A 25,838-nucleotide genomic window follows, 5' to 3' on the forward strand; every position below is an offset into this window, starting at 1 on the left:
AAATCGTATCTCTTGACAAGCAGCCGGCGGGACCTAGGCGCAGGAAAACTGGCACTCCATTGACCATTGATTTTTATTCAAAATCATGGCCAGGCTGCGCCCAGGCCGAATTTTGGTGTCTACCCTAACGGGGCAGATGCTTCTACAATGACCCAAAATTTCTACCCGCTCGAGCAATTTCACCTTCCCCGAGAAAACAATATTGAAATAAACTAATAATCTTAGGAAACTGGATAGCATTATTTGCCGAATAGCATAGATGACCCAAATAGGCACGATTGTGCACCAGAAGGAAACAGCTGTAGATGTATATTTAGCATCAAACTATGGCATTTCATTATTTCCGAAATGTGTCATATGAATGTAGGGGACCATGCGCATGGCTGGCATCAAGTACGTGGTGGACACGGACGAGCCACAGGGGTCACGTGACAAGTGCCCTTGGATCGCTTTCAACGGGCAGGAACTGTCCGACTTGGAGCTTATCATCGACTTTCTGACGCAACACTTCGGAAAGCCTCTGAAGGAAAAGCTCACGCCGGCTGAGCGTGCCGTCGGACGTGCCGTGCAGGTGATGCTCGACGAGCACACCGTGGTGGCCGTGGTCTATAAACGCTATGTTCTCGACCGCTATTCCTACATCATGGGGTGTTTCTCCAAGAAGTATCGGCTCATGCTCAGGCTCTTGGTGCCCATTTTCCACCCAAGATTGAAGCGTATGTTCTACGTCATAGGCATGGGCCGCTTTAGCGAGGAGGAGGCGATGTTTTTCCTGTATCGTGAGTTGCGAGCGCTGGAAGATGTACTCGGCGACAAGTCGTTCCTGCTGGACACCACACCGACCACGTACGACGCAGCTGTGTTCGCCGAGCTGACCCAAGTCATATACGGTTGCGCACCTGAGGTGGAGCGCTACGTTCGCGCTAACTACGACGCTCTGGTGCAATACCACGAGCGTATGAAGAACAAGTACTGGCCCGACTGGGAGCGGTGCCGAGCCGAGTAGAGCTGAGAAGAGCCGAATAGAGCTGAGTAGAGCCGAGTAGAGTTGAGTAGAACCGAGTAAAGCTGGGTGGAGTCGAGTAGAGCTGGGCGGGTCCGGGCAGCTTGCGTTCTGGAGACGCCCGTGACGGTCGATCCAAACCTCAAATTTTCAACAGAAATCTTCATTAAGCCGAACCATTCCGGGATCATGATCCGCAACACATCAGCCCATCCTGTGCCGACGAAATGAAAATGCCGTGCGATGAAAATACTTCAAATGCCGTTGCAAATAGCCGCTTATGTAAAAATGTCCGAAGCAACGGCTACTCCAAACAGCTTATACGTCGCATTCATCGCAAAGCCGCACAACACCCTCCACTGGATAAACAACGCCGAGAAAAATAACAGCAGTGGAAATGTCATTTTAATATCAACAAGAACATCAACGTCACCATAAGGAGAAACACCATCAAGACCAACGAGATCAAGACATGGATGACTATCATACCTTACCGTATATGGATAAAGCTTTGTGTGTAAAGATAAAATCGATTATGAAAAGTTGTGATCTTAATTAATGTTCGTATATCATGGCAAAACCAAAATACTTTAAAACACAATTCAGTTCGGTTGTCTTTCTCACAACCTGTGTCCATCCGGTAAGCGAGTTTGTAATGCGTGCATGTCGGATTTGAAAGGAAAATATCTGACGTCTGGTTCTATGTACGGTATAACGTGTTTGATATGTGAGGGTAGCGGCGAAAATGCATCGTATATTGACGACTGAAAAAGACACATTCAGCTATAATTTAACGAGCGCATCCTAGAAGCAAAAAATAAATAAAAACAACTGTTTTTGCAATTTGCTGAGGCTCTCATTGGCGATCATTGTCTTTCCGCACACCAAATACGTGAGATTCAGCATATTGAGAACCCCTTGGCTGTTCAAAATTTGCAAAAAATAAAAGCCACCTTATTGGGAAATTTGTATATCGATGCACATACGCTTACTGAAACTCATACGAAACATAAGCGTTGCGTCCTGTAGAATAACGTTGTCTCCATCTGTACAAAGCTGCTGCATCTTATCGCCTGCGATATATTGTGATTTGTTCTACCAAAGAGTGGGCAATGTGTGCCTTTTCATGGCGTGAATGGTGGGGAGACCAATGTCACCACTGGCTAGCATCTGGTATCCGCTTTATACTCGGACTTTTCGATTTTGCGAACAATGTCCCTGACCGAAAATTCATTTAAAGATGCTACTTACTGAACAAATATGCCGTACATACTTAATTAAGCAGATCGCCGAAACTCTTTTAGTGCTTAACACATACTAAAACTTGACGGAAGCACTTGATAAAATTAAAAAAAGATCTTTGGGTGCATTAATCCATCTTGAAAACGGCTATCATCTTGTCAATGCTGCTGCTCCTTGCTCACGACGCACCAGCAAGCTGACTGTGGCGAATAATGCACAGCAGCTTTTTCATACCAAAGAAATCTGTGTCGGCGGCCTTGCACGTTTTTCGAGCATTTTGTGATGACACTAGACTCGTGCTGTCCGACAAGTTTGGTTCCACTCGCAGAGACGAATTGTAAATATAAGTGCTGCTGGGTTTTTGGGCACCACACCACAACTTATCGCCTGGAACAAATTAGGTCAAATTGCACAAAGTTGACGGTAGATACTCGATTTTCGGGTATCGCCCTTTTAAAATCACGAGCTGCGATGCTACAATTTTATCAGATGGGCAGATGCTGGTATCATGCTTTCAACGATACCGGCCTTTGCCTACGATGCATCGAAGGCGGCCGCACTGAAGGAGTCGGCCGCAGGGCCTAGGGAGGATCAATTGCACTCACCCAGAACGTTTTGCCATGTTGTGTTATTTAGTTCATAATTTTGTAATGTAATTTGCCATCAAATGCGACATCAGAATGCTAGACGAAGCTATGCATTTCTAAGACGGCTTTTTACACAGCTAGCCAACTGAATTCAGGATTACAAGTTTTATTGTCCGTGGGCGAGATCTTAAGGTAAAACAGAGGTGAAAACCAAACAATTTTTTCACTGGGGAATTTGCCCTTGTGAGTACTTTTGAATGCTCATTTCAAATATATTGATCATGGGGACGTCAGCAGGCATCTTTTTTGGAATTCTCAAAGTTCAGAGTAGGCCACTGACCTTGAGTGACCCAGTCAACCCATTGTTTTGAGAAAACATACCATGTAACGTAGGGGAGAGTGGTGTGAGTTGCATCGTGTCCTAGGAGTATCGAGGGGGTTTTCTTTGAATTTATGCAACAGATGCCGGTCTTAAGCGACTTGGCAACTAAAACAGACAAAGTGCACTAAAGGGTATTGCAGTGCCATTTATCTTTGAGTGTTCTTTCGGGTGCCATTGTTTTGGGGTGGGCGAGCAAATTGTTTCGTCTCATATTGCTGAAAGCCCTAGCGATCGGTAGAGTGTTAGGTACTACGGCAAACGAATGTACAAGCATACGGTAACCAGACTAATCTGACCGCTTTTCTGAGTGAAGTGAAGTACATGTGCCCCCTCTATACCGCAACAAGTCTGGCGTCTGCCAAGGATTTTGGGGTGGGGCGAACTGCCTTCCACGATGTCGGGCGGCACACATATCGGCCGCGCAAGGGGCATGTTGTGTCACGAAAGCAAGGTACCAAAGGCGATTCTTTTGACGATCTGCTGTAGATTGCTAACTGACATGATAACAACGACGCACTGACTCCAGATCATAAGTGGGCATCTGCAGTGCCTACGAAGATGCCTACCGGGGCTACGAGCTACCCGAGCTACGGAAACCGAGATGGCGGAAGGTGTAAAATAAACACTAACTGACTAGGGCACGTCCTTGTTTAACCTTAACAGAGATCGTTGCATTTGTACAGGGGCTCTCATGAGATGGAGGTAGGAGTTATCGACATCGTTACGAGTCAAGGGGAGAGAGGCGTGTCAACCGCCAGAAACGGCAAGACATACATAACCCTGTTTAATATCTCAGAAATGCTTTTCGTAATACCGTGGCTGTACTGGTGCAAAATTATTATGGCTTCTTAAGATATAATGTTCCCGCGCTATGTACGCACATGCGTTGTTTGGAACACGTTGATTAAAAGACAAAACCTTTTTTTTACTCATTTAGGTTTGTTTGTTGATGGTAATACAAGTATAAGAGGTACCGCACAGGTCATGTGCAACGGAAAAAGTATCGTTTCTGCAGTTACGGATGGCTGCATGTAACGCATTTAACCTTATGGGATGGATGCCAACTAAAATACTCAGTCGTCTGAGTTTCCAATCAAGGCAAGGAAGCACATGCAGTGCTTACGCAAAAACTGGCAAGATGGCTGAAATGCTTTAAAATTGCAATGATTGAATGAATCTATGAATTGTTTGAAGCTGCGAGTGGCTGTCCAAGGTACTTGCAGCGACTGTCCGAGGAGCTATTGCGGGCTATAAAAGTGATTACATTTCCCGATTGGTGACGTCATCAAATGTGACAATCCCGAATGGGATGATGCGTCGCATTATAACCCCGTCTCAACAGTGTTTTATGCCTTGGTTAGTACCCAAGGCCGTAGAAATCCGAATTCGAAGGGCTTGAGAAATCCGTTAGAGCTAGCGTGGTAAAGGACTGTTAGACCAGGGTTATCTGGTTTCTTGGCCCCAAATCATGCCATCTTGCTTTGCTTTTGGAAGATTGTAAGGAGTTAAGATTTTTCCGCGTTCCTAACTCCCAACGCGATCAGGAGCGGAGAAGGCTTGGGCTGGCGGCGATCCGAAGGAAAGGAGAACCGTACAAGGACGCTGAGATATGTTCTACGCTTTCCGTTTCTGGTACGTGTAACACAGGTCGAGGTTCTATCTCATGAATTGCCCAAACGTCAAACTGGTAAACCGAAATGGTCCGTGTCGTCATAAATTACATACAGACTGGTTAAGTTTTAGCTGCACTATTTGCAGTACAGTTTTCACTGCTGCAGCCTAAGACAGATCGTTCAAGAGGACTTGGGTTTCCTTAAGACTAGTTCATAGTTTTACTGTTAAAATCACTGCACGATGTCACTATAATGCTATACGTATCTGCTAGAGGTTATAGTTTAGGCTACCAGGAAAACATGTCTCACATCAACATAACTGTTACTGTTTTGGTGGATCTACTCTATATATGACATTATTTGGCTTATGGTCTCATGTTTGAACTTGATATACTTACTGTTTTACAGACAACTATTTGATAATTAATTGCAGTACTATACCTGCTAATACTATACTTGCTAATACTAGCACTTGCATTTTTATTTTCAGGATGTCTTGCCAAGTGGTGGGACAAGCAGCAACCAGACTATATGCCATCAAAATTGAATTCCCTACAAGTCATATGTCTGTTGGCGACCCACAGAAAAACCTTCGAAGGTACCATGGGGCACAAAAGACTTCCCAGAGGTCCCCCATCACTGGCCATGTGTCAGTTGATTGCCTAATTGAAACAACTCAAGGTGCTGGGAAGTGTGAGCATGTAAAAGACACATTCAACTTCAGTGAAATAGTCCCAGATGGTGAAGGTGCAGAAGGGTCGCGAACTCAAGCCCACCCGCCAACAGCAAAAATCCATATGTCCATGCAAGGTAATGGGGCACAACTGTTATGATGTTTGTTGTTGGATGTATCAGGTTCTGAAATACCAAGTATACTTATAATGTTATTACAAGTAAAGATGGATATTCATAGAAGAGATTAGTTTGATCATATGTAGCACTTAAACAAAGCCCCTTTCATCTTGTTTCTGTACCTATGCTCTATGTAAGCTGTTCACATAGGTCTCTGTCACTGGTGGGTCCAAATGTTTGTCTTACTGCAGCTTAAGCCCTTGCTCAGTGCTCTATGGAATAGTATGTGCTTACCATTTTGCACTGAGTTTGATCCCAACTCAGAGCGGACTAATCCACTTGAGTCGTAGTCACAAAAGAGGGCATGGATCTGGCCTGGTAGAGAATTTTACTCCACGTGTTTCTTTTTACCTGAGGAAACTTGTCCACTAAATTGCATCATTCCCCAAATACATGAGTGAAAAGTTCAATAAATGTCTTATAAATTAAACGTACAAGATGAATATCACCATTTGAGCACTTGCATTAACATATTTTAAGTCAAATTAGAAGGGTTACAAATCTTGCAAGAAAAGTACCAGTCTTCATATTTATTTAGCTACTTAAACTTTTATTGGTATCATACCAGTGTCATACCACTTAATTCTTCCTTCCTTTTCGGTTGTCTTTAGAGGTACCATCTGCTGCTTAAATTTGGACCAATTTCTCTGCAAGATGCTCCAACTGCAAACTTGTACGTATTTCATACATAAAATATATTAATTCGCCAGCCGCCCCAAACATGTTTGATACGCACCCAAGCGTGGACAATTCACAGGGAACGAAGGAGACAATTTGAAGCACGAAGCTTATTTTTACCGTCAGTTTTGCCCTGTTAACCTTCCATTAATCGTTTTCTTGGTTCATGGCGGTGTTCAATAATGATAAAGCCAAGCCTTTCGAGTGTCTGACGCACCAGGCTACCTGGCAAGGCATTAACATTAGAATAAATGCTGCCATACAGAGACTTGGGACGGACCTGACGCAGCTAATACAGAAGTGTTTGATGGCGAAATTATGCCCTCCGGACATGTTTATCATGCGCACCTCTTACTTGTTTCGCGTCTTAATCTCGAAGGTTCGTGGGCATGATTGGTATTTACATTTGGGGAGTGAGCCGGATGACTCTGTCTGCCAGCAGACCATGCAAAAGGTACTGAATTTGTGTTTTTAGGGGAGCAAGAAGAAGCCACGAAGTCTCCTGTGGACCAAGTAATTGCTTACCTTACCTGTTTTCAACACATGATTGGTAGCCAGAGTTAGCCAGAGTTGTTTTAGTGCATCGAGTTTTGCCATAAGACAAATTATGATGCCGCAAGGCATGCAATGGGCTTATTTTGTTCCATATTCTTGGTTATTGGCCTCAAAACACATGTTTTCTATAGTTGTCATGGTTTGCCGACCAACAAATAACTACTGTAAATATGCACTATGTTTTTAACACAGGGATACTCTAAGCTGGATAGCAACTAAAATATCAGTTAAATATTGGTATGTAACAAATAGTCAGACCACCCCATTTAAAATGTGAAGCCAACATCTCAAACTTTGTCCTTCACTATGAATAAACAAGCCCAAATGGATGCATTTGCTGCAGCTGAAAAGGCAAGCAGCAATACTGGCATGGTCATCTAAAAGTTGTGTTATTTGTGGAGAAGAGAGACTGTTTTGTGGAGCATACTCATTATTGCCCTTGACTTTGGTTAACCATGACAATCAAAATAAGTTGTTCAAAGTGATTTAAAGTGTTTTGACTTGTGTGTTGTCAACTTTGTCTGATGTCAACAAACATACACAAATGAACTGAATCAAAATAGGTGTAGGTGTACTTTCCTACCTAACGTTAGAAAAAATCATTGCACACCATTCGTCGTGTTTAAGGCGGCACATATCGGAAATAATCTCAAAACAGGTAGAATCATGCTCCTACCTTCGAATTTCAATAACTTCGATGGCGGGCTCCCGAGCGCCGCGCGCACCGCACCGCTCCCCCGCGCCGTTTCTGCGTTGCCGTTGCGTAAATACAATATTTCTGCTTACCGAGAACTGTACAAAATGTACGGGACCAAGGTAAACCATTCGCCGTGTTTAAGGCGGAACATATCGTAAATAATTTCAAAACCGATAGAATCATGCTCCCACCCTCGAATTTTAATAAATACGATAGCGAGCTCCGGAGCGCCGCACGCCCCCGCACCGCACTGCCTCGACTTCCAAGCGCCGTTTTCTGCGTTGTTGCGAAAGCACAATATTTCTGCTTATCAAGAACCATAAAACATGTACAGGACCAAGGTAACAATAATAAAGCAACCAAAATCGTTTCTTGTCGAGTTTAGGTACATTTATGAAACACGCAGGCCAGAATAGTCCAGAACATATCCTAAACTAGCCAAACCTAACCTAACCTAACCTAACCTAACCTAACCTAACCTAACCGAACCTAACCTAACCTAACCTAACCTAACCTAACTGAGAATAGACCAGAACCTAAGCTAAGCTAAGCTAAGCTAGCCTGACCTGACCTGACCTGACCTAACCTGACCTGACCTAGCCTAACCTAACCTAACCTAACCTAACCTAACCTAACCTAACCTAAACCTAACCTAACCTAACCTAACCTAACCAAACCAAACCAAACCAAACCAAACCAAACCTAACCTAACCTAACCTAACCTAACCTAACCTAACCTCCCCACCCTATATCCTCTTAAACCCAGCATCTCATTGGCATCCATGTTCCATGCCATATATAGGTGTCATATAGTGAGCTTTTATTTAGGTGCCATGTTCTCATTTTGTTTTACATTCCCCACCCAATCCCCCTGCAACCCATGGTCCCGTTGGCGTCGAGGATCAAATTTCATGGATTCTTGCTACCTTGTCCCGGTACATTTTTATGGTTCGCAGTAATGTTGTGACCCGAGCAGTAATGGCGCCGGTGTCACGGGTGCTGTGCGTGTGCGGCGCTCGGGAGCTCGCCATCGCAATTATAAAAAAAAAATGAAGCTAAGATCATTAATCTACCTGTTTTGTGATTATTTACGATATGTCCTGCGTTAAACACGACGAATGGTTTACTTTGGTCCCGTATATTTTGTACAGTTCGTGGTACGCAGAAATACTGTATTTATGCAACGGCAACGCGGAAACGGCGCTGGGGAGTCCAGGCGGTGCGGTGCGCGCGGCGCTCGGGGGCCCGCCATCGAAGTTATTGAAATTCGAAGGTAGGAGCATGATTCTACCTGTTTTGAGATTATTTACGATATGTCATGCCTTAAACGCGACGAATGGTGTACAATGATTTTTTCTAACGTTAGGTAGGAAAGTACACCCTGACCTCAAAATGCAAATTGGAACCAGCCAAAAAGTAGCTTTAAATATATTGTTTTTATCACAAGTGCTGCTGTCAACAGATAGGTGAGCTGAGATGATGTTCATCATATGGGCTATTCTAAGTTAGGTTAAGTTGGTCAGGTGCATGGCAAGTGGCAATAGGAATTGTGCAAGAATCAGTAACTCACAACTACTGCTGTGATACAAACAGGTTATACCGGATGAGATGTTGTAAGGCCTCTCTAGGTTAGGCATAGGCTACTTTCATGGAAATAAGCATTGGTAATTTTTAAGGAACAGTGACAAAATGTTTGTTTTCCCTCACCCCATCTTAGCAGAATCCAGAAACATGTCTATTGTGTTTAACTTGGTGATGGGCTGATGTGTAGGAGTCTAAGGTTTTTTTGTTTGAGTGTTCTATGCGTGTTGAATTTTCTGTTGTTATTTTGTTATTGAATTCGTTTGCTTTGTTTTGTTTTAAAAGTGCTATGGAAAGGAATTGAAAAGTGCAGCATCAAATTATTGGTGTTAATAATTTGTTACGCTCATAATGCTGTCATAAAATTACTATGTTTTAACACGCTCCCGGTTGGCCAGCTAGATACCCTTCGCTCATGTGGAGCGGGGTTAATTTGACCCCCCCTCTGAGATCTCGGGAAATAAAAAAGCTAGAGACACCAAATTTACAGGGTGTCTTGAACTATACGTGAACTCACTTAGGTTAAGGTTTCAGCTTCCTAGGTCATGACCTTCAGGTCGAATAAGGTCAAACAAGACCAAATTCCAGGTTCGTCTCCAAAGCGCCCGCAGAACCTAGGCAACTGTCTCTAAGAAGTTCCCAAGCCCATTTGAGGTCATTGACTTTGCTTGACGCTTTGAAGGTCATGGTGACTAAATGATACAAGACTGATCTGGGTTTTGCATTGGAATAAGCGACAAAGATTACACTAGGCAGTATGTTCCTAAAACAAAACGTTCGACCCGGGTCATTTTAGGTGAATGGCCTGTTTTGACCTCCAAGAAGTCAATTGAAGATGTATAATGCTGTTCCTACTGTCAATAAATTCGAAATGAGCACCAGAAACTACCCCATACAGCAAGCCCTAGAGTAATAAATCAGGTTGGTTTGTACCTTGGTTTGACCATCATACCTTACCTAAGGTCAACATAATTTGCTCCTTTAATCTTTTTTGTGCGAAAGAAAGCATCTCAGAGATGTACGTCTTCGTCAAACACTCCGTTGTTGTATCAGATTGAACGATTCCCTAGAAATTGCCTTCGCTAAAACCACGGGCTGACTTTGACCTGTCATATGTCAGCGACCTTACAAGGTACATCTAAAATTTGTGTGTCTAACGATCCACTATGCAATTTTCTACAGCCCTGCAAAATTTGGCGCGGCTACGCCGCGCCGTTCAGAAACCATTCGGGAAAAGCCCTCGGGGGAGGGGTCAATTTGCCCCCCACTCTCCACCCGAGCGCGTGTTAATGTATTCTGTTTCACTTTAATGGCCTAAGATGTTAAAAAACCAAATAGTCTTGTCAGGTTCCTGATATTACGTCCATGCCAACTTAAAGTAGATGTCTTTGCTGAAGCATCAATCACAAGCTCATAAGTTCCATATTTTTTTAATTGAGTTTTTCACTCCCACATGATCTTTTTTGCGATGAAATTTTTCACTCTTACCCGAGTTCCAAAGCGATTCTAGCTCCCTGTTAACACGACAATAAGTAGTATTGCTGACCCATAAACATGCAGCAAAGCAGTCATACGAGCAGATCACAGTCAGTCATGAGGAGGACAGCCGGGCCAGGGCAGTGGCTGCCGGCAGCGCATGGGAGCAGGGCTCAGAAAGGAAATATTTAACAGAAGAGTCTGCATTATGTGGTTTGGTCTTTCAGGAGAAGCTCCGGTTTCATTTTTTTGGCACACTGTTTTTGGCAGTAAGTACATGATGTTCCCGCGTTTGTTCCAAACCAAAAGTTCTGCGACAAATGGTATCTCTTGACAAGCAGCCGGCAAGACCTAGGCGCAGAAAAACTGGCACTCTATTGGCCATTGATTTGCATTCAAAATCATGACCAGGCTGCGCCCAAGACCGCATTTTGGTGTCTACCCTAACGGGGCAGATGCTTCTACAATAACCCACAATTTCCACCCGCTCGAGCAATTTCACCTTCCCCGAGAACACAATATTGAAATAAACGAATAATCTTAGGAAGCTGGATAGCCTTATTTGCCGAATAGCATAGATGAGCCAAATAGGCAAGATTGTGCACCAGTGGGAAACAGCTGTAGATGTATATTTAGCATCAAACCCATGACATTTCAGTCTTTCCAAAATGTGCGATATGAATTTAAAGGGACCATGTCCTGCGTCTCTACCTCCTCCCCTTCCTCGCTCATCGGGCCGGCTTCACAGTAAAAAATACTCCGAATCTGCCCCCCCCCCCCACATTTTTGGAGCCTTCCTACGCCTACTGTTCTCATGGGACGACTACGCAGTCCCCAAGGCCGTTTGCAGTCACGCCTGGCGCGCAGCTATCGGGAGTCGACCTCAAGTGCCTGCCGTCGCATGCTATCTGGTGGCCGCCTGTGGACCCGAGCCAGTCCGCACTAGTTGACGCGCGATGGTGCACCGGTCAGCAATGTCGGCGTTCCGCCCTGGTGCCGTGTGGAGCGGTGTGGTCCGAGTGCGCACGCGGCGAGAGCGGCCGTCGCGTGGGCAAGGTGTTGCTGGGCGCCGCCCTGCTCGGCATCGGCCTCAAAGTGTACGGCCGCTACAGGCGCTACCAGCGCCGGCAGCGCTGGAACCAGGCCGGGAAGGACGTGGTGGTGCTGCACCAGTTCGAACGTGGCACCAACTGTCCCAGCCTGTCACCGTTCGCGCTCAAGCTGGAAACGTTCCTGCGCATGGCTGGCATCAAGTACGTGGTGGACACGGACGAGCCACGGGGGTCACGCAACAAGTGTCCTTGGATCACCTTCAACGGACAGGAGCTGTCCGACTCGGAGCTTATCATCGACTTTCTGACGCAACACTTCGGAAAACCTCTGAAGGAAAAGCTCACGCCGGCTGAGCATGCCGTCGGACGTGCCGTGCAGGTGATGCTCGACGAGCACACCATGATGGCCGTGGTCTATAAACGCTATGTTCTCGACCGCTATTCCTACATCATGGGGTGTTTCTCCAAGAAGTATCGGCTCATGCTCAGGCTCTTGGTGCCCATTTTCCACCCAAGATTGAAGCGTATGTTCTACGTCATAGGCATGGGCCCGCTTTAGCGAGGAGGAGGCGATGTTTTTCCTGTATCGTGAGTTGCGAGCGCTGGAAGATGTACTCGGCGACAAGTCGTTCCTGCTGGACACCCACACCGACCACGTACGACGCAGCTGTGTTCGCCGAGCTGACCCAAGTCATATACGGTTGCGCACCTGAGGTGGAGCGCTACGTTCGCGCTAACTACGACGCTCTGGTGCAATACCACGAGCGTATGAAGAACAAGTACTGGCCCGACTGGGAGCAGTGCCGAGCCGAGTAGAGCTGAGAAGAGCCGAATAGAGCTGAGCAGAGCCGAGTAGAGTTGAGTAGAACCGAGTAAAGCTGGGTGGAGTCGAGTAGAGCTGGATGGGTCCGGGCAGCTTGCGTTCTGGAGACGCCCGTGACGGTCGATCCAAACCTCAAATTTTCAACAGAACTCTTCATTAAGCCGAACCATTCTGGGATCATGATCCGTAACACATTAGCCATCCTGTGCCGACGAAATGAAAATGCCGTGCGATGGAAATACTTCAAATGCCGTTGCAAATAGCCGCTTATGTAAAAATGCGAAACCTGTCCGAAGCAACGGCTACTCCAAACAGCTTATACGTCGCATTCATCGCAAAGCCGCCACAACACCTTCCACTGGATAACAACGCCGAGAAAAATAACAGCAGTGAAAATATTTTAATATCAACAAAAACATCAACGTCATCATAAGCAGAAACACCATCAAGGCCAACGAGATCAAGACATGGACGACTATCATACCTTACCGTATATGGATAAAGCTTTGTGCGTAAAGATAAAATCGATTGTGAAAAGTTGTGATCTTAATGTTCGTATATCATGGCAAAACCAAAATACTTTAAAACACAATTTAGTTCGGTCGTCTTTCTCACAACCTGTTTGTCCATCCGGTAAACGAGTTTGTAATGCGTGCATGTCGGATTTGAAAGGAAAATATCTGACGTCTGGTTCTATGTACGGTATAACGTGTTTGATATGTGAGGGTAGCGGCGAAAATGCATCGTATATTGACGACTGAAAAAGACACATTCAGCTATGATTTAACGAGCGCACCCTAGAAGCAAAAATAAATAGGAACAACAATTTGCTGAGGCTCTCATTGGCGATCATTGTCTCTCTGCACACCAAATACGTGAGATTCAGCATATTGAGAACCCCTTGGCTGTTCAAAATTTGCAAAAAATAAACGCGACCTTATTGGGAAATTTGTATATCGATGCACATACGCTAACTGAAACTCATACGAAACATAAATATTGTGTCCTGCAGAATAACGTTGTCTCCATCTGTACAAAGCTGCTGCATCTTATCGCCTGCGATATATTGTGATTTGTTCTACCAAAGAGTGGGCAGTGTGTGCCTTTTCATGGCGTGTATGGTGGGGAGACCAATGTCACCACTGGCTAGCATCTGGTATCCGCTTTATACTCGGACTTTTCGATTTTGCGAACAATGTCGCTGACCGAAAATTCATTTAAAGATGCTACTTACTGAAAAATATCCCGTATATACTTAATTAAGCAGATCGCCGAAACTCTTAGTGCTTAATGCATACTAAAACTGGACGGAAGCATTTGATAAAATTAAAAAGAGCTTTGGGTGTATTAATCCATCTTGAAAACGGCTATCACCTTTTCAACGCTGCTACTCCTTGCCCACGACGCACCAGCAAGCTGGCTGTGGCGAATAATGCAGAGCAGCTTTTTCATACCAAAGAAATCTGTGTCGGCGGCCTTGCACGTTTTTCGAGCATTTTGTGATGACACTAGACTCGTGCTGTCCGACAAGTTTGGTTCCACTCGCAGAGACGAATTTTAAATATAAGTGCTGCTGGGTTTTTGGGCACCACACCACACCTTATCACCTGGGACAAATTAGGTCAAATTGCACAAAGTTGACGGTAGATGCTCGATTTTCGGGTATCGCCCTTTTAGAATCACGAGCTGCGAGCTACAATTCTATCAGATGAGCAGATGCTGGTATCATGCTTTCAACGATACCGGCCTTTGCCTACGATGCATCGAAGGCGGTCGCACTGAAGGAGTCGGCCGCAGGGCCTAGGGAGGATCAATTGCACTCACCCAGAACGTTTTGCCATGTTGTGTAATTTAGTTCATAATTTTGTAATGTAATTTGCCATCAAATGCGACATCAGAATGCCAGACCAAGCTATGCATTTCTAAGACGGCTTTTTACACAGCTAGCCAACAGAATTCAGGATTACAAGTTTTATTGGCCCTGGGTCAGATATCAAGGTAAAACAGAGGTGAAAACCAAACAATTTTTTCACTGGGGAATTTGCGCTTAGGAGTACTTTTGAATGCTCATTTCAAATATATTGATCATGGGGACGTCAGCAGGCATCTTTTTTGGAATTCTCAAAGTTCAGAGTAGGCCACTGACCTTAATGACTCCATCAACCTATTGTTTTGATAAAACATACCATGTAACGTAGGGGAGAGTGGGGTGAGTTGCATCGTGTCCTAGGAGTATCGAGGGGGTTTTCTTTGAATTTATGCAACAGATGCCGGTCTTAAGCGACTTGGCAACTAAAACAGACAAAGTGCACTAAAGGGTACTGCAGTGCCATGAATCTTTTAGTGTTCTTCCGGGTTGTCTTCGTTTTGGGGTGGGCGAGCGAAGCGTTTCTTCCTATATTGCTGAAAGCTCTAGCAATCGGTAGAGTGTTAGGTACTACGGCAAACGAATGTACAACCATACGGCAACCAGACTAATCCGACTGCTTTTCTGAGTGAAGTGAATTACATGGGCCCCCCTATACCGCAACAAGTTTGGCGTCTGCCAATAATTTTGGGGTGGGGCGAACTGCCTTCCACGATGTCGATCGGTTATACATATCGGCTGCGCATGAGGCATGTTGTGTCACCAAAGCAGTGTACCAAAGGCGATTCTTTTGACGATCTGCTGTAGATTGCTGACTGACATGATAACAATGACTCACTGACTCCAGATCATATATGGGCATCTGCAGTGCCTACGAGGATGCCTACACGAGCTACGAGCTACCCGAGCTACCAGCCACCCGGGCTACGGAAGCCGAGATGGCGGAAGATGCAAAATAAACACTAATTGACTAAGGCACGTCCTTGTTTAACCTCAATAGAGAGCGTTGTATTTGTACAGGGGCTCCCATGAGATGGAGGTAGGAGTTATCGACATCGTTACGAGTCAAGGGAAGAAATGGATGCAACCACCTGAACGGCAAGGCATATATAACCCCCTGCAATACCCCAGAAATGCGTTTTGAAACTACCGTGGCTTTTACTGGTGCAAAATTATTATGGCTTCTTAAGATATAATGTTTCCCGCACTATGTACGCACATGCGTTGCTTGGAACACGCTAATTAAACAGCAAAACCATTGTTAACCAATCTAGGTTTGTTTGTTGATGGTAATATAAGCATAGATGTACCGCACAGGTCATGTGTAACGGAAAAAGGATCGTTTCTGCATTTGCGGATGGCTTGCATGTAACGCATTTAACCTTATGGGATGGATGCCAACTAAAATACTCAGTCGTCTGGGTTTTTAATCAGGGCAAGGAAGCACATGCACTGCTTACGCAAAAACTGGCCCCATGGTTGAAATGTTTTTAAAATTGCAATGCTTCTATGAATTGTTTGAAGCTGTGAGTGGCTGTCCAATGTACGTGCAGCGACTCTCCAAGGAGCTATTGCGGGCTATAAGGCAGCGTCATTATCGCAGCATTCCACCCGGCATGCTTGCTTTCAATCAGATCGGACAGCAGTTGGAGCGAACTATTCGTCGGCCAGAGACACTCAGTAGGAGTTGTTCTCGGACTAGCTTACCAAATGGCTCAAACGAGTGAAAAGGCGATTCTGCGGTAAGCCAGGCTATTGTTAATGACGTCTCCCTTACAGTCCACACCGTTTTGTAAGCGGCCTTTAAGTTTTAATTTTTTAGCTGATCTGGACAAATCTGAACATGATTTTTTGAGTACGTTGGCATATATTATATATATATATACATTGTTAATTGCTACGGACAGCAAATTCAGCTTTTACGTTCCCTCTTGATCGCGTATGAGGCTTCGTATAGTACGCCTGTCGTTTTCTCGGTGCGTCGGTAGAGGATAGTCTTAAAGTTCATCAAATTTTCAACGTTTTACAGAACTCAATAATCATGATCTAAACAAAGTATTGCATGTTTAAGATAAATTCGTACATAGCGCAGATACAACAATTACCGTTCTGGAAGTATTTCTGCAAAGCATGCGCTTTTTAGAAATATAATCTGAAACTTTTGAATGAATGGATTCTGGGATCAGACTCGGCACCCCTACCAGGCCCCCCGCCATCCAATCGCTAAATTTCAGGTCAACGGCAGAATCTGTTGGCAAAAGTTCCATGCACCGCAATGCTCGGCACGGCCTGCCCAACCCTCTGATGTCACCTGACCTGTGCCGTCGTTTCCACCAGCCGCAGGTCATAGCTGTCAAGATAAAAAGTGAGCGCCTAAAGCGACTCGAACTCACGTTGCCACAGCTATGTGGAACCCACGTCATCACTGTTGTGTAAATCGGAAGGCACACGCTCTAACCAAATTGAGTTATCGGAGGACGCTTGAGATATTTACAACAAAGCGGCAGTTTTTAATTTGTGCATGCAGCATTTAGTTTCTGTACGTCTGTCTTTTTCTGTCTGAGAGTATGTTTCATTTTCGCCCTATAAAGCGTTAACGCTAGTAGTAAGGTACCTTTACACTGAGAGTGGGAGGAGGAGGGGGAGGGGGGGGGGGGAGAGAATTTTGTCCTTTTTGGTCCATATTTCGTATATTTTCGTATACTTTTTTGGTCATATTTAGGTGGTAGTTTTCACAAGCTGTTTTTTCATGGTTTTCATGGTAGCAATGCTTGGACAAGGCAATTCCTTGTAGTTTACAGCCATGCCCCTTTGAGGAGTCCCAAAACTTCCTGTCTCTAACTTGACGCAAGCGTAATTATGCCAGTCTTTTTCGCGCCGCCTTGCTGCTGCAGGCATAGCATAAAAGAACGGCTGCCGGTGGGCCATTTTGTTCCCACCTCCTTTGGGTACCCCTGGAGTTTTACTCTGAATAATGTTGCACTTCGTAAAAAAACTGTTGCTCAGGCACATCTCCATCCGATAACCAATCTTCAGTACGGGTGAGGCTAAATGTTCCAGTTTTGCAGATTTGTCGTTTGTACCATGTCAGACATAGCTGTAATGGCTTCGTGACTGAGGCTTCGAGCGTGTAAAGTAAGGTAACATGGATGACCGGCCGGCCCGTGTGAAGGTACTGGGACGGCCTGCTGCGCAAGTCACTGGCGAGAGCGCTAGCGAGTCAGGCACGTGGAAGACCCTGAAATAATCAGCTTTTAAAAATGCTGGCAATTTTGTGGCAATCTATCAACCATGGCTAGCGAAGAAAGCACCTGCTGGAAACCAAAAGTTCACAAAGGTCCTCAAGGGCTTGAAAAAGAGCCTAGTTAAGGTTAAGGTGACGTTCTTGCCAAATTGCATGCCATGTTGCAAAAAAGAGTCGCTCCTCGTTGTCACGGCAAAATAGAAGTCGTATTTGCTCCCAGGGTATCAGGCTGCGCCCAGGCTGCATTTTGGTGTCGACCCTAAACGAGGCAGATGGTTCTACAATGACCCAAAATTTCCACCCGCTCGAGCAATTCCACCTTTCTCGAGAAAACAATTTTGAAATAAACAAATAATCTTAGGAAGCTGGATAGCCTTATTTGCCGAATAGCATAGATGAGCCAAATAGCCAAGATTGTACACCAGTGGGAAACCGCTGTAGATGTATATGTAGCATCAAACTATGACATTTCATTATTTCCAAAATGTGTGGTATCAATTTAGAGGGACCATGTCCTGCGTCTCTAGCTCCTCCCCCTCCCCGTTCATCGGGCCGGCTTCCCAGTAAAAATACTCCGAATCTAACCCCCGCCTCCCTCCCACACTTCTTGGATCCTTCCCCTGCTGTTCTCATGGCACGACTACGCCGTCCCCCAAGGCCGTTTGCAGTCACGCCTGGCGCGTAGTTATCGGGCGTCGACCTCCAGTGCCTGACGTCGCATGCCATCTGGTGGCCGCCTGTGGACCCGAGCCAGTCCGCACTAGTTGACGCACGATGGTGCACCGGTCAGCAATGTCGGCGTTCCGCCCTGGTGCCGTGTGGAGCGGTGTGTCCGAGTGCGCACGCGGCGAGAGCGGCCGTCGCGTGGGCAAGGTGTTGCTGGGCGCCGCCCTGCTCGGCATCGGCCTCAAAGTGTACGGCCGCTACAGGCGCTACCAGCGCCGGCAGCGCTGGAACCAGGCCGGGAAGGACGTGGTGGTGCTGCACCAGTTCGAACGTGGCACCAACTGTCCCAACCTGTCGCCGTTCGCGCTCAAGCTGGAGACGTTCCTGCGCATGGCCGGCATCAAGTACGTGGTGGACACGGACGAGCCACAGGGGTCCCGTGACAAGTGTCCTTGGATCACCTTCAACGGGCAGGAGCTGTCCGACTCGGAGCTTATCATCGACTTTCTGACGCAACACTTTCGGAAAACCTCTGAAGGAAAAGCTCAACGCCGGCTGAGCATGCCGTCGGACGTGCCGTGCAGGTGATGCTCGACGAGCACGCCATTACGGCCGTGGGCTATAAAACGCTATGTTATCGACCGCTGTTCCTACATCATGGGGTGTTTCTCCAAGAAGTATCGGTTCATGCTCAGGCTCATGATGCCCATATTCTTCTCAAGATTGAAGCGTATACTCTACATCATAGGCATGGCCCGCTTTAGCGAGGTGGAGGCGATGTTTTTCCTGTATCGTGAGTTGCGAGCGCTGGAAGATGTACTCGGCGACAAGCCGTTCCTGCTGGACAACAAGCCTACCACGTACGACGCGGCTGTGTTCGCCGTGCTGACCCAAGTCATATACGGTTGCGCACCTGAGGTGGAGCGCTACGTTCGCGCTAACTACGACGCTCTGGTGCAATACCACGAGCGTATGAAGGACAAGTACTGGCCCGACTGGGAGCGGTGCCGAGCCGAGTAGAGTTGAGTAGAGTCGAGTAGAGCTGAGTAGAACCGAGTAGAGTTGGGTAGAGTTGAGTAGAGTTGGGTGGGTCCAGGCCGGGGGTCGTCTAGTATAAAATATGGCAGCAACGGCGCACATTTCACAACTAGCCATGGGGTTCCCATGTTAAAACGACCTTCTTCAGGCCCACGGCTTTCTAAATCTTGAACATGTATATGCATAAAAGTGCATAGAAATAAAGCTTGAACAATTCTCTTTCGATTTCCAAGATCAAAAGTGTGCGCCGTGGCACTCATTCTCGGGCTATCGGGCAAAGCGCAGACCCACGCACGCCCCACGATGTCCGGGCGTGGGATCGAATCCCGCTGCCGTCAACTCTTCAGAGGGGTTGAGATGGAACACGGAGTGAATACGGCAACTAACTGGCGTTAGAACTATTGAGTGCAACATTGTTCTGATTATATATAAACGTATATATATATATATATATATATATATATATCGTATGCATATATATGCGTATTATGTATAGCCCAAAAATGCATCTGCTGTGCTGTGAAATATGCTGCAAGATATTACAAGAAATACACACGATATCTTTTTATATCCATCAGGTATACCTGACAGGTGTTATGCAGCCGTCGGGCTACATGCAACAGCCTATGGCTGGGGCGCATAACATTATTGCGCCTGACGCATGGAACCTATCGCGACGGTAGCGGTCCAAGGCTGGCCATCCAACACGCCCAGAGGTAGGACCAGACACCGTGCTAGGTTCTTAAGTTGCGATGCTGGCGGCCACTGCTGTGCAGGGCCGGCAATGCCGCCTCAGGACCAGCGCAGCAACGATAGCATAGTAACATCGCAAGCACCGCTGATTGGGAAGCAGCTGTGCTTACAAGCAGGATGGTAAGCATTATAATGATAAGTGCCATAATCGTGATCTGTACTGCACAAAGGTCCTGATATGACAAAATTTATAAAACTTCTTTGGTTGATCTTGAAGAGTTTAAACACCTGACAGGCCGATGGCCTAAGTAACCATGCTCCCGTAAGCCATTTGCATGAAGGGTTTTTGGCATAAGGTGAACACAAACATATTATCACTGGCTCCACTGAATAAATAAACCTGAAAATCTTGCTTTCACATCACAAGACCTGCAAAATAAATATTTGAAACTTCAATATGACATTTTTTTTTATTCCTCAGGCCTTGTAATTTATAACTTTACCTTTCATCCATTGACCTCTGAGTAGGAAAGGTACACCTAAGCAGCTGAAGTGAAATGGGCAGCTTAGACAGACTTAGAAGGTGCATCAGTATCTGAAACATATGCAGCCTTGGCCCAAGGCAATACAAACTATCAATGGACCTTAGATTGCCCCAAACCATGCCCCAGCTATGCACATTTTTACATACATGCAACATGTACTGATATAATATTTATGTACCACCTTGTACTTAACATTTGCTCATATTATTACAAAGAAATTGTGTTGATATAAATTATGCAATGATGTGTAACAGATACAGTGCTGAGGACAAGGTTACAACTAGCATTCAGAATATTGTAATATTTAACACAAAACATCAGTTTCTATAAATGCAACAAATCTGAAAACTTCTCTTGCATGAGCAGACATTCTATAATGCTACAATTAATTTGATAACCCTGTACCCTACTTGATCTAATTACTTCAGCATGAGACTTGTGATAAATCATAAAGATCATCTATCTTGCTGACAAACCATACAATTCAGGTACAACACAAACCAATGCACCCATTAAATACATTAACTACAACATTTGCTGCTTACATTGGATAAATTTCCCAGGCACAGGTTCTTGTTCAATGCCAGGTTTATGCTGCATGCAGTTGCATGGAGTGACTGCATTTTGTGATGGTGGCCTCCTCCAACAATGTTGAAATGCACTAGCAAATGTTGGCTTGCCCTTCCCATATTGTTGCTAGAATATTACAAAACAAACTAAGGTAAAAGTGACTATCACATCTTGACGACCCGCTTTGGGCATTACTTGATGACATTGGCTGGACTTTTGAAGGAAAGACACAAAACTACAACTTTAAATAGCCTTAAACCAAAATGAGGTGCCCAGACACAATGAAAAACACACAGTAGGTGGAGGTGAGGTGGGGTTGCCCTCAGCACAGCCCACCAATATGCCACACACATTGATTTTTCTGATCTGGAAAAGACATAACTTATGATTTTGCATATGTCAAATTATGCCAGAAAACTCAGACAATTTTTGACATAACATGACCTTTCCTAAACAGTGCAGGCAGATAATTCCTTTGGTGAAATGGCATACCACATATCTGCACAACATTGCAGCACACCAAACATTTCCATTACATTATAGTGCCTTTCATGTCTCAATAGACACATCTAATGCAATCACACAGCTGTGCCGAACTAACATAATTACTGGTTGGCCCATTTCATGGGTGGTAATGCCACTGTGGACAAAGGCTATCAATGCTTATGTGGAATATTCGAATGCCAATCAGACAACAATCTCAATATTCATGTATTAAAAAATAACAAGACCCTTAGCTCCAACGTAAATGTACCTGAGCATGCCTTGGCCAATCACTTTGCATGCAGCATTCCACAAGCATTCAACAGCCGGTAGCCTAGGCCACAGCGTTCATAACTGGCAAATTATGCAGTAACTGAATCATTACATTATCAGTTTTGCTGCAGAATGTTTAAATGAGTCATTATATGTAAACTGAGACATAATATGACTTGGCAGAGAACAACATACATCTGATTAGCCCAGAGGCATCTGAAATTACATGAACACGATATCATCTCCCAACCACCACCCCCCATAACGCACCACAATTCAAGTGTTTTGCGACTGAGAAATGTGATTGCACTTCATCGCCACAAACAAACCAAAGATGCCGGTAGCACAGCACTGCCAACTTTTGGTACAACATCCTAAATCTGGCGTTAATACCGATTCTGATATACTTTAGTATGTGTCGATACCTACTAGTCAAAACTTTGGAGTACCCGGTGTTGTATTGCCCCTGGGTCCAGGCAGCTTGCGTTCCTGGGGACGGCCGTGCGGTCGATCCAAACTTCAAATTTTCAACACGACTCTTCATTAAGCCGAACCATTCCGGAATCATGATCCGTAACACATCAGCCCATCCTGTGGCGACAAAATGAAAATGCCGTGCGATGAAAATGTATTCAAATACCGTTGCAACAAGCCGGTCATGTAAAAATGCGAAACCTGTCCGAAGCAACGGCTACTCCAAACAGCTTGTACGTCGCATTCATCGCGAAGCCGCACAACAACTTCCATTGGATAAACAACGCCGAGAAAAATAACAGCAGTGAAAATATTTTAATATCAACGAAAACATCAACGTCATCATAAGCAGAAACACCATCAAGGCCAACGAGATCAAGACATGGACGACTATCGTACGTTACTGTATCTGGATGAAGCTTTGTGTGTAAAGATAAAGTCGATTGTGAAAAGTTGTGATCTTAGTGTTCGTATAGCATGGCAAAACCGACCTACTATGAAACACAATTTAGTTCGGTCGTCTTTCTCACAACCTGTGTGTCCATCCGGTAAGCGAGTTTGTTATGCGTGCATGTCGGTTTTAAAGGTATATATCTGACGTCTGGTTCTCTGCATGGTATAACATGTTTGATATGTGAGGGTAGGGGTGAAAATGTATCGTATAGTGACGACTGAAAAAGACACATTCAGCTATGATTTAACGAGCGCGTCCTAGAAGAAAAAAATAACTGTTTTTGTAATTTGCTGAGACTACCATTGGCGACCATTGTCTTTCTGCACACCAACGACATGAGATCCAGCTTATTGAGAACCCTTTTACTGTTGAAAATTTGCAAAAAATGTAAGCCACGGTATAAGTATAAGCCAGGTACTACGGCAAACGAATGTACAACCACACGGTAACCAGACTAATATGACTGCTTTTCTGAGTGAAGTGAATTGCATGTGCCCCCTTATACCGCAACAAGTTTGGCGTCTGCCAATAATTTTGGGGTGGGGCGAACTGCCTTCCACGATGTCGATCGGTATACATATCGGCTGCGCATGAGGCATGTTGTGTCACCAAAGCAGTGTACCAAAGGCGATTCTTTTGACGATCTGCTGGAGAGTGCTGACTGACATGATAACAATGACTCACAGACTCCAGATCACATGTGGGCATCTGCAGTGCCTACGAAGATGCCTACCCGAGCTACGAGCTACCCGAGCTACGAGCTGCCCAAGCTACGGAAACCGAGATGGCAGAAGGTGCAAAATAAACACTAACTGACAGAGGCACGTCCTTGTTTAACCTGAACAGAGAGCGTTGTATTTGTACAGGGGCTCTCATGAGATGGAGGTGGGAGTCATCGACATCGTTACGAGTCAAGGGAAGAAAGACATGTGAACCACCAGAAACGGCAAGACATATATAACCCTCTGCAATACTCAATAATTGCGTTTTGTACTACCGTGGCTTTGCTGGTGCAAAATTACTATGGCTTCTTAAGAAATAATCTTCTCGCGCTACGCACGCACATGCGTCGTTTGGAACACGCTTATAAAAAAACATTTGTTAACCAATTTAGGTTTGTTTGTTGATGGTAATATAAGCATAAGATGTACCGCATAGGTCATGTGAACGGAAAAGGGATCGTTTCTCCAATTGCAGATGGCTGCATGTAACGCATTAAGCCTTATGGGATGGATGCCAACTAAAATACTAAGTCGTCTGGGTTTTTAATCAGGGCAAGGAAGCACATGCACTGCTTACGCAAAAACTGGCCATATGGTTGAAATGCTTTAAAGTTGCAATGCTTCTATAAATTGTTTGAAGCTGTGAGTGACTGTCCAAGGTACGTGCAGCGACTGTCCAAGGAGCTATTGCGGGCTATTAGGCAGCGTCATTATCGCAGCATTCGACCCGGCATGCTTGCTTTCAATCAGATCTGACAGCAGTTGGAGCGAACTATTCTTCGGCCAAAGACACTCAGTAGGAGTTGTTCTCGGAGTGGCTTACCAAATGGCTCAAACGAGTGAAAAGGCGATTCTGCGGTAAGCCAGGCTACTGTTAATGACGTCTCTATTACAGTCCACACCGTTTTGTAAGCGGCCTTTGAGAATTAATTTTGTAGCTGATCTGGACAAATCTGAACATAAGTTGTCGAGCATGTATATATATATATATATATATATATATATATATATATATATACGACTAATTTTAAGTTGACCTGGACAAATCTCATTATAATTTGTTGGAAATATATATATATATATATATATATATATATATCCATATGCATTGTTAGTTGCTACGGACAGCACAGCAAATTCAGCGTTTATGTTCCCTCTTGACCGCGTGTGAGGCTTCATATAGTACACCTGCCGTTTGCGGTGCGTCGGTAGAGGATAGTCCTAAAGTTCATCAAGTTGTCATTGTTTTACTGAACTCAATAATCATGATCCAAACAAAAGATTGCATGATTAAGATAAATTCGTACACAGCGCAGTTATATCAATTACCGTTTTGGAAGTATTTCTGCAGAACATAGGCTTATTAGAAAAATAATCTGTACGCCTGAAGCCTTTGAATGAATGGATTTCGGGGATCAGACCCGGCACCCCCCACCAGACCCCCACCATCGAATCGTTAAAGTTCAGGTCAACGGCAGATTTTGTTGGCAAAAGTTCGGTGCACCGCAATGCTCGGCACGGCCTGCCCAACCCTCTGATGTCACCTGATCTGCGCCGTCGTTTCCACCAGCCGCAGGTCGTAGCTGTCAAGATAAAAAAGTGAGCACCTAAAGCGACTCGAACCCACGTTGCCACAGCTATGTGGAACCCACGCCATCACCGTTGTGTAAATCGGAAGGCAGACGCTCTAACCAAATTGAGTTATGGGAGGACGCTTGAGATATTTACAACAAAGCAGCAGTTTTAATTGGCGCATGTAGCATGTAGTTTCTGTACGTCTGTTTTCTTCTGTCTGAAAGTAGGTTTCATTTTCGCCTTGTGAAGCGTTAACGCTAGTACTGAGGTTCCTTTGCACTAAGAGTGGGAGGGGAGGGGGGGGGGGGGGAGGATTTTGTCTTGTTGGTAATATGTCGTATAGTGGTAGTCCCGTAAGCTGTTTTTCATGGTTGTCATGGTAGCAATGTTTGGACAAGACAATTCCTTGCAGTTCCTGGCCGTGCCCTTTTGAAGAGTCCAAAGCTTCCTGTTTCTAAACTTGGCGCACACGAAATTTTGCAGCCTTTTTTGCGCCGCCTATTTTAAAGGCACCCAGACATGTATTTAGCAGTAGAAACGTCGCGCGAATACTCTCACTTCATCGGGGGCATTGGGTTCGTGGACAATACAAATATGTGAACTAAAATTTTTTGTTCGCAGTTATTCAGCACCAAGTGCTCCAACAATAGAGCACAATTAGCTAACAGTCAGATTGACCTGTATATTGCATGT

The 25,838-nt window shown here is 45.1% G+C and overlaps 3 protein-coding genes and 1 long non-coding RNA gene across 4 annotated transcripts; all 4 read left to right on the forward strand.

Annotated features, from left to right (window-relative positions):
• The first annotated feature begins 373 nt into the window (after positions 1-373).
• Positions 374-1,279, forward strand: LOC119109243 (failed axon connections homolog). Its single transcript, XM_037232837.1, has one exon. It carries the CDS (start codon positions 374-376, stop codon positions 1,004-1,006), a length of 633 nt encoding a protein of 210 aa, XP_037088732.1. The 3' UTR covers positions 1,007-1,279.
• Positions 1,280-3,910: 2,631 nt separating this feature from the next.
• Positions 3,911-12,534, forward strand: LOC119109244 (failed axon connections homolog). Its single transcript, XM_037232838.1, has 3 exons — positions 3,911-3,916; positions 11,639-12,242; positions 12,386-12,534. Exons 1-3 carry the CDS (start codon positions 3,911-3,913, stop codon positions 12,532-12,534), a joined length of 759 nt encoding a protein of 252 aa, XP_037088733.1.
• A 6,441-nt stretch (positions 12,535-18,975) lies between these two features.
• LOC119109245 (failed axon connections homolog) lies at positions 18,976-19,338 on the forward strand. Its single transcript, XM_037232839.1, has one exon. It carries the CDS (start codon positions 18,976-18,978, stop codon positions 19,336-19,338), a length of 363 nt encoding a protein of 120 aa, XP_037088734.1.
• A 787-nt stretch (positions 19,339-20,125) lies between these two features.
• LOC119110667 (uncharacterized) lies at positions 20,126-23,665 on the forward strand. Its single transcript, XR_005095531.1, has 2 exons — positions 20,126-20,229; positions 23,542-23,665. It is a non-coding gene; the product is annotated as an uncharacterized LOC119110667 (long non-coding RNA).
• Positions 23,666-25,838: the final 2,173 nt, after the last annotated feature.

The sequence above is a fragment of the Pollicipes pollicipes genome, unplaced genomic scaffold (genome assembly GCF_011947565.3).
Source record: "Pollicipes pollicipes isolate AB1234 unplaced genomic scaffold, Ppol_2.1 Scaffold_7231;HRSCAF=8579_pilon_pilon_pilon, whole genome shotgun sequence".
Taxonomy (NCBI): Eukaryota; Metazoa; Arthropoda; class Thecostraca; order Pollicipedomorpha; family Pollicipedidae; genus Pollicipes; species Pollicipes pollicipes.